General features: G+C 35.0%; 2 protein-coding genes across 2 annotated transcripts; one reads left to right on the top strand and one right to left on the bottom strand.

Moving 5' to 3' along the window:
- Positions 1–2,633: 2,633 nt before the first annotated feature.
- Positions 2,634–4,719, bottom strand: LOC108986863 (60S ribosomal protein L22-2-like). The gene is made up of 2 exons (XM_018959646.2): positions 4,372–4,719; positions 2,634–2,990 (listed from the first exon to the last, which is right to left on the bottom strand). The coding sequence occupies exons 1-2, from the start codon at positions 4,602–4,604 to the stop codon at positions 2,846–2,848; spliced, it is 378 nt and encodes a 125-aa protein (XP_018815191.1). The 5' UTR covers positions 4,605–4,719; the 3' UTR covers positions 2,634–2,845.
- A 207-nt stretch (positions 4,720–4,926) lies between these two features.
- LOC108986862 (outer envelope pore protein 16-4, chloroplastic) lies at positions 4,927–8,216 on the top strand. The gene is made up of 6 exons (XM_018959644.2): positions 4,927–5,073; positions 5,179–5,230; positions 5,397–5,428; positions 5,577–5,610; positions 5,708–5,775; positions 7,685–8,216. The coding sequence occupies exons 1-6, from the start codon at positions 5,002–5,004 to the stop codon at positions 7,817–7,819; spliced, it is 393 nt and encodes a 130-aa protein (XP_018815189.1). The 5' UTR covers positions 4,927–5,001; the 3' UTR covers positions 7,820–8,216.
- The last annotated feature ends 3,788 nt before the right edge of the window (positions 8,217–12,004 follow it).

The raw sequence follows: 12,004 nt of genomic DNA, 5'->3' as shown, positions 1-12,004 counted from the left end.
TATACTAATATTTAACTTATTTTTATACTAGACTTATACTATAGTGTCTAATTACATGTTATTATACTATAATATTATATATTATATATTTCTAGTGTCTAATTACATATTAAAATACTAAAGTATTCTATATTATTTATAGTGTCTAATTGCTTGTTACATGTTATTATACTATAGTATTATATGTTATTAACTCATTATAATATTTTATACTAATGTCTAATTTGTCCCTATTATAGACTTGTACTATAATGTTTAATTACATATTATTATATTAGTTTCTAACTTATTTCTAACCTAATTATATACTAGAACCGATACCGTACCGATTATTCTCCTAAATCGATACTTTCGGTTTTACCGGTTTCGGTTCTGATCCGATTTTTCAATTTTAAACATGGGTTAACCCGAACATGACCCGTTTAATTAAATGGGTTAGATCCTAAAACACTAACATGACCCATCTAATTATTGAGTGACATGACACGACTTGCATAGCCCATTTAATAATTAGTTTTTATTAGGTTAAGCTGCATAATCTGTTTAAACTCATTTCATATAATTAGGTTGAGTTGGCCCATATATTTATTTTTTAATCTAATTAATATAATTTTATGTATAATACAAGGATAACTATATAAATCATTCACAATTACAACTAGATTTATGATAAAATATTTTATGATCAATTCCCAAACCAATGATACATAAGAAAATTAATATTTTCATAAAATAAGTATCATATTAGCAAAAAAAGTTTATTAGTTTGATATATTAAGTTGCCAAATATTAATATTAATATTATATTCCAACAACAATAAAGGGATATAAAACTAAACATTTATAGAATTTGAAAATAAGATTTATTTATGTTATACAGATTTAATTGTGGGTCTACTCGCAATCGTGTCCTATCGTTTCAACATCTTTTGATCCAAATCCAAACTGAAATCCATTTATTTTGACTCGGATTCACGAAACATGTCACACCATCCCTCCTAGAGGCTAGTTTTACCAAATTGGAATCCATACGATGGGTTAATGAGCTCTTTAGAACCATATTCTTGGCCCTATTGCGTTTGTCGCACTTTGTTATGTATCTTTTTTCTCTCTCCATTTATTTTTGGGTCCGGTGCAAATGGAAATTTAGAAGGGTGGGTTTGCTGGATGAGTTATACTATACAACAGCTTACTGTACATTACACTCTTCACACACCTTACGTAGTAGTCTTTTTTTGTTTTTTATTTTTATTTTTTTTCAACCCAAAACGTTAGGCGTGTTGGGACTTCAGCCAACAGTAGACTGTCGAGAAGATTTTTTCTTGCTGGATATCTTATTTACTCCTAATTGAATCGACTCACCACAAAATACTTTTTTGAGCGGTAATAAGAGTCAAATATCTGTTTTCTTGCTGAACAAATCGGGGAAGAAAAATTGCAAGCCAATTTTACATGATAAAAGTCCACTAACTTCTGGTAAAAAGAAAAAAACATATGGATGGTAGTACACCCATTTCCACTGTGGTATCCATGCTTATTGCATACCAACCAAGTTCCAAGTTTTGTCCCAGAAATTTTGGAAAAGGGACCACCAGGAAAATGAAGATACTATTTTGATAACTCATATTAACAGCTGGGGAGAGAAATAAACAAAATTTTATGCGGAAATTTAAAGACAAAAAAACATATTGTCAATTGTCAAAGGATGCCGGAAACTTTGAGGCAAGACAACACAACGAGAAATAAATTCAAAGCGACTTGAAGTATACACAGACACAGGTAACCCTGGCCCAAAATCTTGGCCCACCCCTCCTCTTCCCCCCCAACGTTAGACGCCTACAATATTCCTCTATTTCACAGCAGAAAGAAGAAAGGAAAGGAAATTAGACGCCTACAATATTCCTCTATTTCACAGCAGAAAGAAGAAAGGAAAGGAAAGAAGCAATTTGAGTGGCTGACAAATTCCGTACTGAGTTGTTATATATGGTATCAGAGCCACTAACAAAGACGTCAGGAATTTAAGTAAGAGTTTGTAACACCCTAATTTCGCATTGAGAATATAAATAATCCACATAAAATAGGTAAGTTATAAAGATAGTCAGTTGTTACAACCTGCAGGCTGCTAACTCTATTACATGCTGTGTTGTGGCTTAGAGGGGAGAGTCGGACAATAGCAACAGAGTATGGTGATGGCTATGGTAGAGTGAGGGGCGGAGGTGAAAAAAGAAGTGGATTCTTTCACCCGGGAAGTAGTTTTAGGGTAAAATCTAATGGCATATAAGATTTTCGAAAAAACTAATGGGAAGCTGACTCCATCCGAACTTAAAAAGATTCTCTAATCAGAAAGATACCAAAACATTTGAAAACCAAACACATCTAACTCCTAATTTTTTTTTTTTTTTTCACCAGCCACTGTCAAAATCTACAATCAATTTGAATACTCCCCAAATGTCATCGCGGCAGACAGGCAGCAGATACCATTTCAATAAAAAAGCAATGCTTATTTATACAAGACATCCAGAAGAAGCAGACAGCATTCAACAAAGGAGCTAAATTACATGACTGAAATGGCTGCATAATCACGTAACAGTGACAAATAACTGGAAGGAACTTGGAGGCAAATGAGGCAGATATGCAGCACCATAAATACGAAGCACATAATAATCATTACTCTATCATAATCAAACTCCAGAAAGAAACATCAAACATATAATGCGTTGAGCGGATCTAATAATGTGATAACCACGGCTAGCAAAACAGAACTTGAAACATAAAAAAACAATCCCATCCACTGGAACAACCAAGTGACTAGAAAATGTTTCCTCGACACAAGAATACTAGATATTCAGTCTTCCTCCTCGCCCTCATTCTCAGCAATGTTGAAGTATCTCAATTCATAAACATTCCTGTCCTTGTTGGAAGCAATCACCCGAAGCCAGTCCCTCACATTGTGCTTCTTCAAGTACTTCTTAGTCAAGTACTTGAGATACCTGAGAAACATAGAGAGTAAAGGTCATACCCAGTGTAGAAAGTTCAAAAAAAAAGAAAAAAAGAAGAGAAATATGCATGATATAGACAAAATAGGAAGATGAAGTTTCATGAGTCAAATAACTCTTTGTACAAGGAAAATATTGTATGCTACACCCCATCTCACTTTAATTTGTAATTTTAAAAGACGAGATAATCTAATGATTGATGGTTAATGTTGTGTAACAAACTACAATAAGTGAAATAAGAGTTTAGAGCCGGTTTGGATTGAGAGGTGAGTTGAGATATCTCACTACTATTCACTATTCACAAATTTTAACCCACAAATCTCACTATTATTTTTTTTTTACAACAAGAAATAATATTATTGATATGAATGAAATATGCATAGCCCAAGTACACAGGAAGTATACAGAAAAACACCTAAAAACATTCTAAAGAAGATAAATTAAAGACAATAAATCATGAACATTGTCCCCATTTAGTACAACAGCGAAAAACCAAAACATTAAGGTGTCGAGAAAGAAATTATTCAGCTCAATTATCGTGCATTCCTTATCTTCAAAGCAGCGTGCATTCCTTTCTGTCCAAATACACCACATGGTGCACAACAAGATTATCTTCCACACTGCTGCCATTTGCTGACACCCTTGCATCTTTCTCCAACAACCCAACAAATCCACCACCCTCAAAGGCATAACCCAAGCAACATCAACCCTTTGGAAGATCTCAACCCACAACACCCTTGTTGCTTCACAGTGTAGTAAGAGATGGTCCACAGATTCTTTATTCTTTTTACACATGCAACACCAATCCATCACTACATATCCTCTCTTTCGCAGATTGTCCGTGGTCAAAATCTTTCCAAGAGCGGCATTCCATACAAAAAAAGGCTATTTTAGAAGGGACACGAGACCTCCAAATCTTACTATTATTCACAAACCATCTCAACTCATCTTATCTCATCTCTCAATCGAAACAGCGTTAGGAAGTATCATAGAATTCCAAAGACAAAATCTACACTAACTACACGATTGTGTCAACGTTTACCAACTCTAGATCCTCAAATTTTCCCTGATTCATTACATCTATGGCATTTTAAACAAAAAAAAGAATGGCTAAAAGTTTAAGAACTCGACTATGGAGTTAAGAAATTTGCATCGTCCCAAACAAGCACCAAAAATAATTAACCCCTGCAGCCATTTGAGCAGAAAAATGAAGCAACGACAATAGAAATCCATAGCTTGATTCAATAAAAGGAAGAGTCGCCAATCAAACAATAATGTTATTTATGCTATTGCGCTACTACTACTATCTGCACAGTAACGAAGGATTCTATAATCACGGAAAGCTAGGTCCGACAGTTAAGTAGAGCGTACTTACCTTTTAGAGAAGTTGCTGTCAGAGGTGACGGAGATTTTGCTCTTTTCGCGGACGACGGTGATGGATTCACCGAGAGCGCCGGCCTTGCCTCCGACCTTGATCCTCTCCTGGAGGAACTTCTCAAGTGAGGCGATGTCCATGATCTTATCCTCAACCGGCTTCGCGCAGTCAATCACGAACGTGGCTCCCTTCTTCTTCCCCTTCGGTCCCACCGCTGCTGCCCCGCGGCTCATTTTCGCTGTGATTCTTCACTCCACAGACACGAGAGATAAAGAAGGAAGCCTCGCCGTGAAATGATTGATACTTCTATAATCCTATAAAACTGCTGGGTTGCCTGCCTGTCTAGGGTTTTTGCCTTTTGGACTGGAGAATTGAACATAAAACGATGTCGTCGGACGTCTCGTCCTCGAAACGACTCGCAGTTCGTGTAGAAAAGGCTACAAACCTAGCCCAAACTTGACTATACTTTATACAAAAAGCCGTATGTGGGTTGGGCTATGGCCCAATTTTAGCCCAAATCGTGGCAGTATTGTCCGCGTCTGAAAACAGCGTCGTTTCGGAGACCGAATCTGGTACCTTCGCAAAATTGGACTGGGAATCGCCGTCTTTCGGGAGAATCGGAAATGAGAGATGGAAGACGAGCTCTATGGCGTCGTCCCGTGCTCCTCCCTCGCTGTTGACTCCATCCTCCGCGTCGGAACGGTATCACCATTCGATATTTTAACATTGTTTAGATTTTTTGTTAATAGACCCTACTTTCCGACACAAAATCACTGAATGAAACCTATTCATATATTATATATCCAGGCCGGCGCAATATGGGGCTTGTGTATGGGTCCGTACGATGCTCGTCAGAAAGGTATTCTCATGACACCTTAAAATGAATCAAAATCTTATCACTCTTTTCGTTCTCATTTTTTTTGCCGAGTTTTTTAGGGCCAAGATAGTTTGCTGTATTGCTATATAGCCTAGCTCTCAGATTTTGGGGTATTTTAATATAAAATATCTGTCTATTTTGTTTGTAGGACTTACCGGAGTTGCTCGTGCTTCTTTTGTAGTACGTACTACGTATTTTCTTTCTTTTTTTTTTTTTTTTCAATTACACTTCCACAATATTGTTAACGTGTGTTTTTTTTGTTGATTTCCGCATTAAGGAGCACATGTGTGTTCTTCAAGTTTGATTCTTGGTTGACAATTATGTGCAGGCCAAGTCGGTTGGCAAATTCGGCTTTCAATGTGGTAATAGAACTCGCCGATTCTTTGTTATCATTTTGTTTTATAGTCTTTGAGCTTTCCATCCATGTTTGCCGCATAACATTTTAAACTCGGCTTTTAGGACTTGTTGCTGGAATTTATACTGTGACACGTTGTGGAATTCAAAGATATCGGAGGCGGAATGATTGGGTTAGTTGTATACAATTACGTTTTTCACACATTCACTGCCAGAAACTGTCGAAAATGTTTTGGTAGATGAAGTCATGAACATCTCATGATGTCATTGTCGGGATCCTTACGAATTTCCTCACTTTGTTCACTGAATTAGATTACTTTCTACACGAGCCTCCTTCTATGGAAGGATGCAATCCTTAAGGAAGCAAATCATGGTGCACAAAAGGCCATAGCCATGTGATAGGAACATTAGTTTTTCCATTTCATTACAAATTTTGAACTGCTTCATCCAACCTTAGAGAGGTTGAGTATGAGGAATATTCTCGACTTAGAAATCAGGCATCCTTTTGCTGTCTCATTCATAGCCAATCTGAAATCTTTCAAAGACGTTAATTATATGTATAACATCCTGGATTGATCAAGTCCCATTGGGTGAATATATAAAGATAAGTGAGTGCGAAGTCCTGCATTAGTTTTTTTTTTTTGATAGGTAATCAAGAAGATGTACCTGGTGGAAAAGGGTTTTATAGTGATTCAAAAGAGCTCAAATTGCAACCTTAACTAATCCTTTTAGACTACAAGTGCTGATGCAGCTAGAGCATTTCTTGAGATGTTAGAAATGATTTTTGATAGGTAGGTGAGATGTTAGAAATGATATGAGTGCCGACTTAGTAAATGCTGTATTATGGCACTGTGGTGTGACATGGGCTTTGGTGAGCACATCATGGATTTGAGTGAGGGAAATTGTAACACCTCAGACTGGTTGAAGTCCCATGAGTGAAATATGATAGAGATGCATAACTATGACAAAGATGCATGAGTCTTGGGCCACACCTATTTTTCCTTTCAATAAAATTTATTTTAACTATAAAAAAATGCCTAGTGTAAAGTCCCAGATTATTTATTTACTAGGTCAACTGAGCTTTATAATAATCCCAATGAATTTCAATTATAAACTTGACTGATCTTTTAGGAATAGATGCACATATGCAGTTAGTGCTTTACTTGGGTCATTATAAATGGTATCAAAGCCAACTAGTGACACCATGTTGCGCTAGGGTACGATAGTATTACATAGGTATGGCGAGGATGTTAGGGATTGAGTAGGAGAGATTGTAACGCCTCAAATTTGTTAAATGGATAACCATTGTAGCGGTGCATGAGTATGGTAAGGATGCATGAGTATCAAGTTCCTCATTGGTTCTTTACTGAGTAGAACCAGATTTTACAAAATTCCAAGGATTTAACTATTCTTGACTTGTTCTTTTGGAACAGAAATGCAGAGATAGTCTAGCACTTTCTTTAAGGTGTTACAACATGAGCTGAAAAAAGAACTAAATTCAGGGAGCTCATACAAAATCCTCCAGAATTCCTTCTTTTTAATCAAGATTTTACCGTTTGTTATCAGCATTTGTGTGAGTAGAGATTACTTTAAAAAAAATAATTGTGACATGATTGCCTACGTAGGACAGTGATGATCATTAGAGGAGTTGTAGAATATGGATACAGTTTGATGAACTGATGTAGGGTAATATAAGGCCTGGTTTGGATAGAGAGATGCTTCCATCTCATCTCAATATTCAAACACAAAAAATACAAACACTTCTCAATTTCAAATTTTCAACTTTTTCATCTAATCATTATCTAATTATTACAACTTTCTCAATCTTTCAAATAAAACACATAAAACGATTCAATTTTTTCAAATCTCAAAACAAAAATAATATTTTAACAATATTTTAACTTGATAATATTTTCAACTTTTTCTCTTTCCTTTCCCAAAATTCCATAAAACATTTTAACTCAAACCATGTCTAATTCATCTTATCTCAACTCAAATATCTCACTGCTATTCACAAATCATTTCATCTTAACTCTATCCAAACCATGCTTAGTTTCTTCTTTTCTTTTTTGCCATTCACAGGTGAATGGTTTGGTTGCGGGTGCTGTAGCAGGGGCAGCTGTTGCTGCTAGGACACGTAGCTGGACACAGGTAGTTGGGGTGGCTGGTATGGTTTCTGCCCTCAGTGCTGCTGCAGACTATTCTAGAACATCTTGAAGCATCTCTCGGTGGAAGCCTGAAGCTGAGGAACAAGGTAGTTCTCACCATCTGCTGTATTTACCAACCACCAAATACTAGTATGACCCATCAAATATATTTTCCTTGGTGACTATGCGAAGATCAATTTGTCAACTATTCCAATTTTGAGGTGAATTAAAGGTTTAATTTGGTTTCGTCTTTTGTCAACATGAAATGAGCTTTGTTTGTGCTACTCAATTTACTAGATGTTCAAGCTTGTTGACTGGTTCATCCTTTTACCCCAATGTCCGTAATCCTCTTAAATCTCTCAGATTATTTTCTTGAATTGTGACTTGTCCAATTTTGTTTTACTTTTGTATTGACTCATTGATACGTGACCTCACTGAAATTCAAAGCTCTATGTCATTTTCCTTCCATTTTCCGGAAGGCTGGTTTTCTAGTTAGAATTTGCTCCTGCAAAGGTTGATTGGTTGACAAGCCAATCAATATATTTTTTTTTTTTAAAGTAACAATCAACATGAATGATGCAAGTTTGTTTGAGTAAGTATAATATACCAAGTCACGGCAATGGTAGGCCACCTATCATTGGCTTAGTCATTTCTTGAACTTTTGTTCCTATTTACCCAAAAAATGTGGCATTTCGTTTTACATGACCTCCTACTGCTGCCATGTCAACCATGGCCTCCTTCCATTCCAATCGCTATGGAACTGCTTGCCTGCCTGTGTCATTGTCTGTGTCTGCTTCGATTAGAGATTTTATGGATTAAACTGGTTAGAACCTGAAAAGCCCATGCCTGATATGTCAAATGTTATATGAGTTTCTGTCAGATTTATATCTCCCAGCCACCATCCAAAAAACATACAAAACTTGTACGCGAATTGTATTATGGAACTGTTTGTTCCATGTAACATGTATCATACAAAACTTGTACGCGAATTGTTTATTTATCTGTTTGTTCTTTGTCTCTCTACCACATTTGCACGTTTGGATGGTCGTTAGCATGTTTAAATTAATTTATCGGAAAGCGTCACCTCCAAGGAAAAGGTCTTTCAAATAAATAGAAAGTGATTGTTTCGGAAGTTCTGACTCGGGGATCCATTGCTTGCTTTCATGAATCATAATCAAACGGAGTGGACCCACCCAGATGTCATTTCCTGGTGATTTTGACACCGGACTTTTGTCAAACTTACGTCAATGGTATCTTTTATTTTTTGAGTTATATTTTCCAATTCGTTTTCGTACATATGGTTAATAAATTTAGGTGAACTATTGATTTTTCTTTCCCCCTAAATTTAAGAGGGTTGGTTGTTCAGCAATCCGCCACCATTCCTGTGAATTATTGGTTCGATATTTATTGATCTTTTACTGAAGGTGCAGGTGCCTAGATCCAGGGCTGGTCTAGGGAGTGAGATAAAATAAAAATGAAAATTTTATAAATAGTTGTGAAATAGTTTGAATTGAATATTTTTAAAATTTTGAGAGATGAGAGAGAAACAGTTAAATAAAAAATATGATAAAATTAAAATATTATTTTATAATATTATTTTTATTTGAAGATTTAAAAAAGTTGAATTATTTTTTATTTTTTATTAGAAAGTTTGAAAAAGTTATAATAATTAATTTGAAAATGTTTGTAATTGAATTATGTTTAGAAAGAAGATCAGATCAGATCAGAATTTATTTTCGAATAAGATCTATTTCTAAGTAAGCCCTTAATATTTATGCTTCTTTTTTGAGTTTTTTCGAAGAGAAGTATTAGGTCTATACAAAATATTTTATAAAAATAAGTTTATAAATTGATATAATATAACGAAATATGAGTGATTTACTTATTAATAACAGAAATAATATTTGCATCAGTCCATGTTTGGAATCATCCAAAACACACTAGTAAAATGACAAAAATACCCTCGTAACAAAACCTACTTCTTTCTCATTTCACACATTTCATTTTTGAAATTCTTATCTCTCCTCCCCTATTGCCCATCCTCCTCGCACCCCCACTGTCCGAATTCGAGATAGAGAGAGCGAGAGAGAGGTGGAGGGTTTGGCTGGCTCGGGGAGGAGTCGCGGTAGTCAAGGGAGGTGCTCGATGGGGCTAGAATCGACGCACGACGCTCGTGCGAAACCCACCATTTATGAGTAGCTTGCGTGTGTGCAACGGAGAGGGAGATGGGGTTCGTGGTGGCTGGGTCTACGAGAGGTGGTGGAGGTGCGGTGGTCTAGGTGGCAGCATACGGCGGCGCAATGGGAGAAAAATGGGTGAAACCCATTTTGGTTGGGTTACTGCAAGGGAGAGAGAGGGCTGCTCATGGGGGAGATAGGTGGAGGCTAGCTTGATCGCCGGGGTGAGGGGAAGTTGCCTGTGGTGGTGGTGAGGCTGGGCGGCCCACGGCGACGCCGGGATGAGTTGAAGAGAATCGGGTGAGGCTTTCCATCGGTCTGAGAGAGCTGATGAGAGAGAGAGGTAGATGAATTGAGTGATGCATTTTGCGTTAAAAAAAAATGCACACGTAAGGTGTGCTACAGATTAGCCGTGAACAAGGGCTGATCTGTAGCATTACTCTTAATAACAAAAGTTTTACAATTTATTATTCAATGATTCAAGAAAGTTCCTTTTTTCTTTTTCAAAATTTCTATGTATTTTCGCGTGTAAAGAATGGGATTTGCAGCAATACTCGTACCTTCACATGCAAAACTTATTAAATAAGAGAAGCTTGTAAGTGATATCCAAAAATCATCATACCTTAACTTGAGAGAAAACATAATCATTGATTATTGAGTTATGTTGCATGGTATATATTTCACTATTATTTTACTTTCATCTCGCTTTTATAAATGTGGTCCTTTTTTTTTATCATATTTGAATTGTTTTTTATCTAGTTAAAAAGTTTATCGGTGATTATTAAAATAAATTAGGTCCATAACTTTATTCTTTGTTATAATTTTTACTAGAAAATTTCAGAAATCATGTACACGTGCACTTTCATTCATCAACATCAAGACACAAGTTTTAAACTTGATAATTGATAAACTTTGCTTCGGGCATATTAAATTAAAGAAAAATTCTAATTTTCATCCCCTACACTACATATTAATATGTGATTTGTCATTTTCGTCAAATATACATTTTCCCTACATGAGCTACCACTTCTTTCTAAGTTACATCAATAAAAGTTGACTCAACACAATTCGGGTTTATTTTAAAATTTCAATATTAGTTTGTTTTGATGGTTAAAATTCATTATTAGTTTATGAATTAAATATTAAAATAATATTTTGTCTCTATATTAAAATTTTGAATTTTTACTTCATAATTAATGCGTTTGTGCACTTTTTTGCAACTTCGGTCATGGAGACTTTCAGAAAATTCTTTAAATTATACTATTATCTTACTCTCATTTTATTATGATGAAGTGACAGTATCTATCAATCTTTATATTTATTTTAAAAAAATGATAAAAAGATAAAAATACATTTTATATAATAGAAAGAAAGTGAGATAAAAGTATGATTTGTAGTATTACTGGGAGCCCCTCAGACGTAACATATCAAAAGGCAAAACGCTTTGAATTTATCAAATTTAAAACTCGAGTCAAAATGTGAAAAATGAGAGATACCTGATTTCCATTTCAATTATTAAAATCTCATGAGCAAGTGTCAAGCATAAACATCAGGGAGAAAGTTTTTGTGAGTGAGAGTAATGGTTATTAAAACAAATCCAATCCCCTTCAAACTTAGAAATGATTATAAGGGAAAATCTGGTCTTGTATGTATTTAAAATTCATCTTAACTCATCTTATTTGATCTCATTATTACAATTTTCTTAAATTCCTTCGTAAAATATAATAAACAATTTAATTTTTTTAAATTTTAAAACAACTTTTCAAAATTCATACACAAAATATAATAAATAATTTAATTTTTATTCTACTATTCACAAATCATCTCAATCTATCTCAACTCATATCTGAATCCAAACCTCTCATTTCGTGATAAATTAAGCATATTAAAAATAAATATTATTGTCGCACTCGGTATGCCAGTTTTTAGAATAATTTCAAATAGCGATTACAACTGGGTAATGTGGGCAGACTAGGTTAGGTTTAGATAGTGAGTTGAGTTGAAATGAAATGAATTGAGATAAAAGTTTAAAATAAAATAAAATATTATTAGAATAATATTTTTTTTTAATATTATTA

This window comes from Juglans regia, chromosome 11 (assembly GCF_001411555.2).
Source record: "Juglans regia cultivar Chandler chromosome 11, Walnut 2.0, whole genome shotgun sequence".
NCBI lineage: Eukaryota > Viridiplantae > Streptophyta > Magnoliopsida > Fagales > Juglandaceae > Juglans > Juglans regia.
This window is presented reverse-complemented; position numbering and strand designations above follow the sequence as displayed.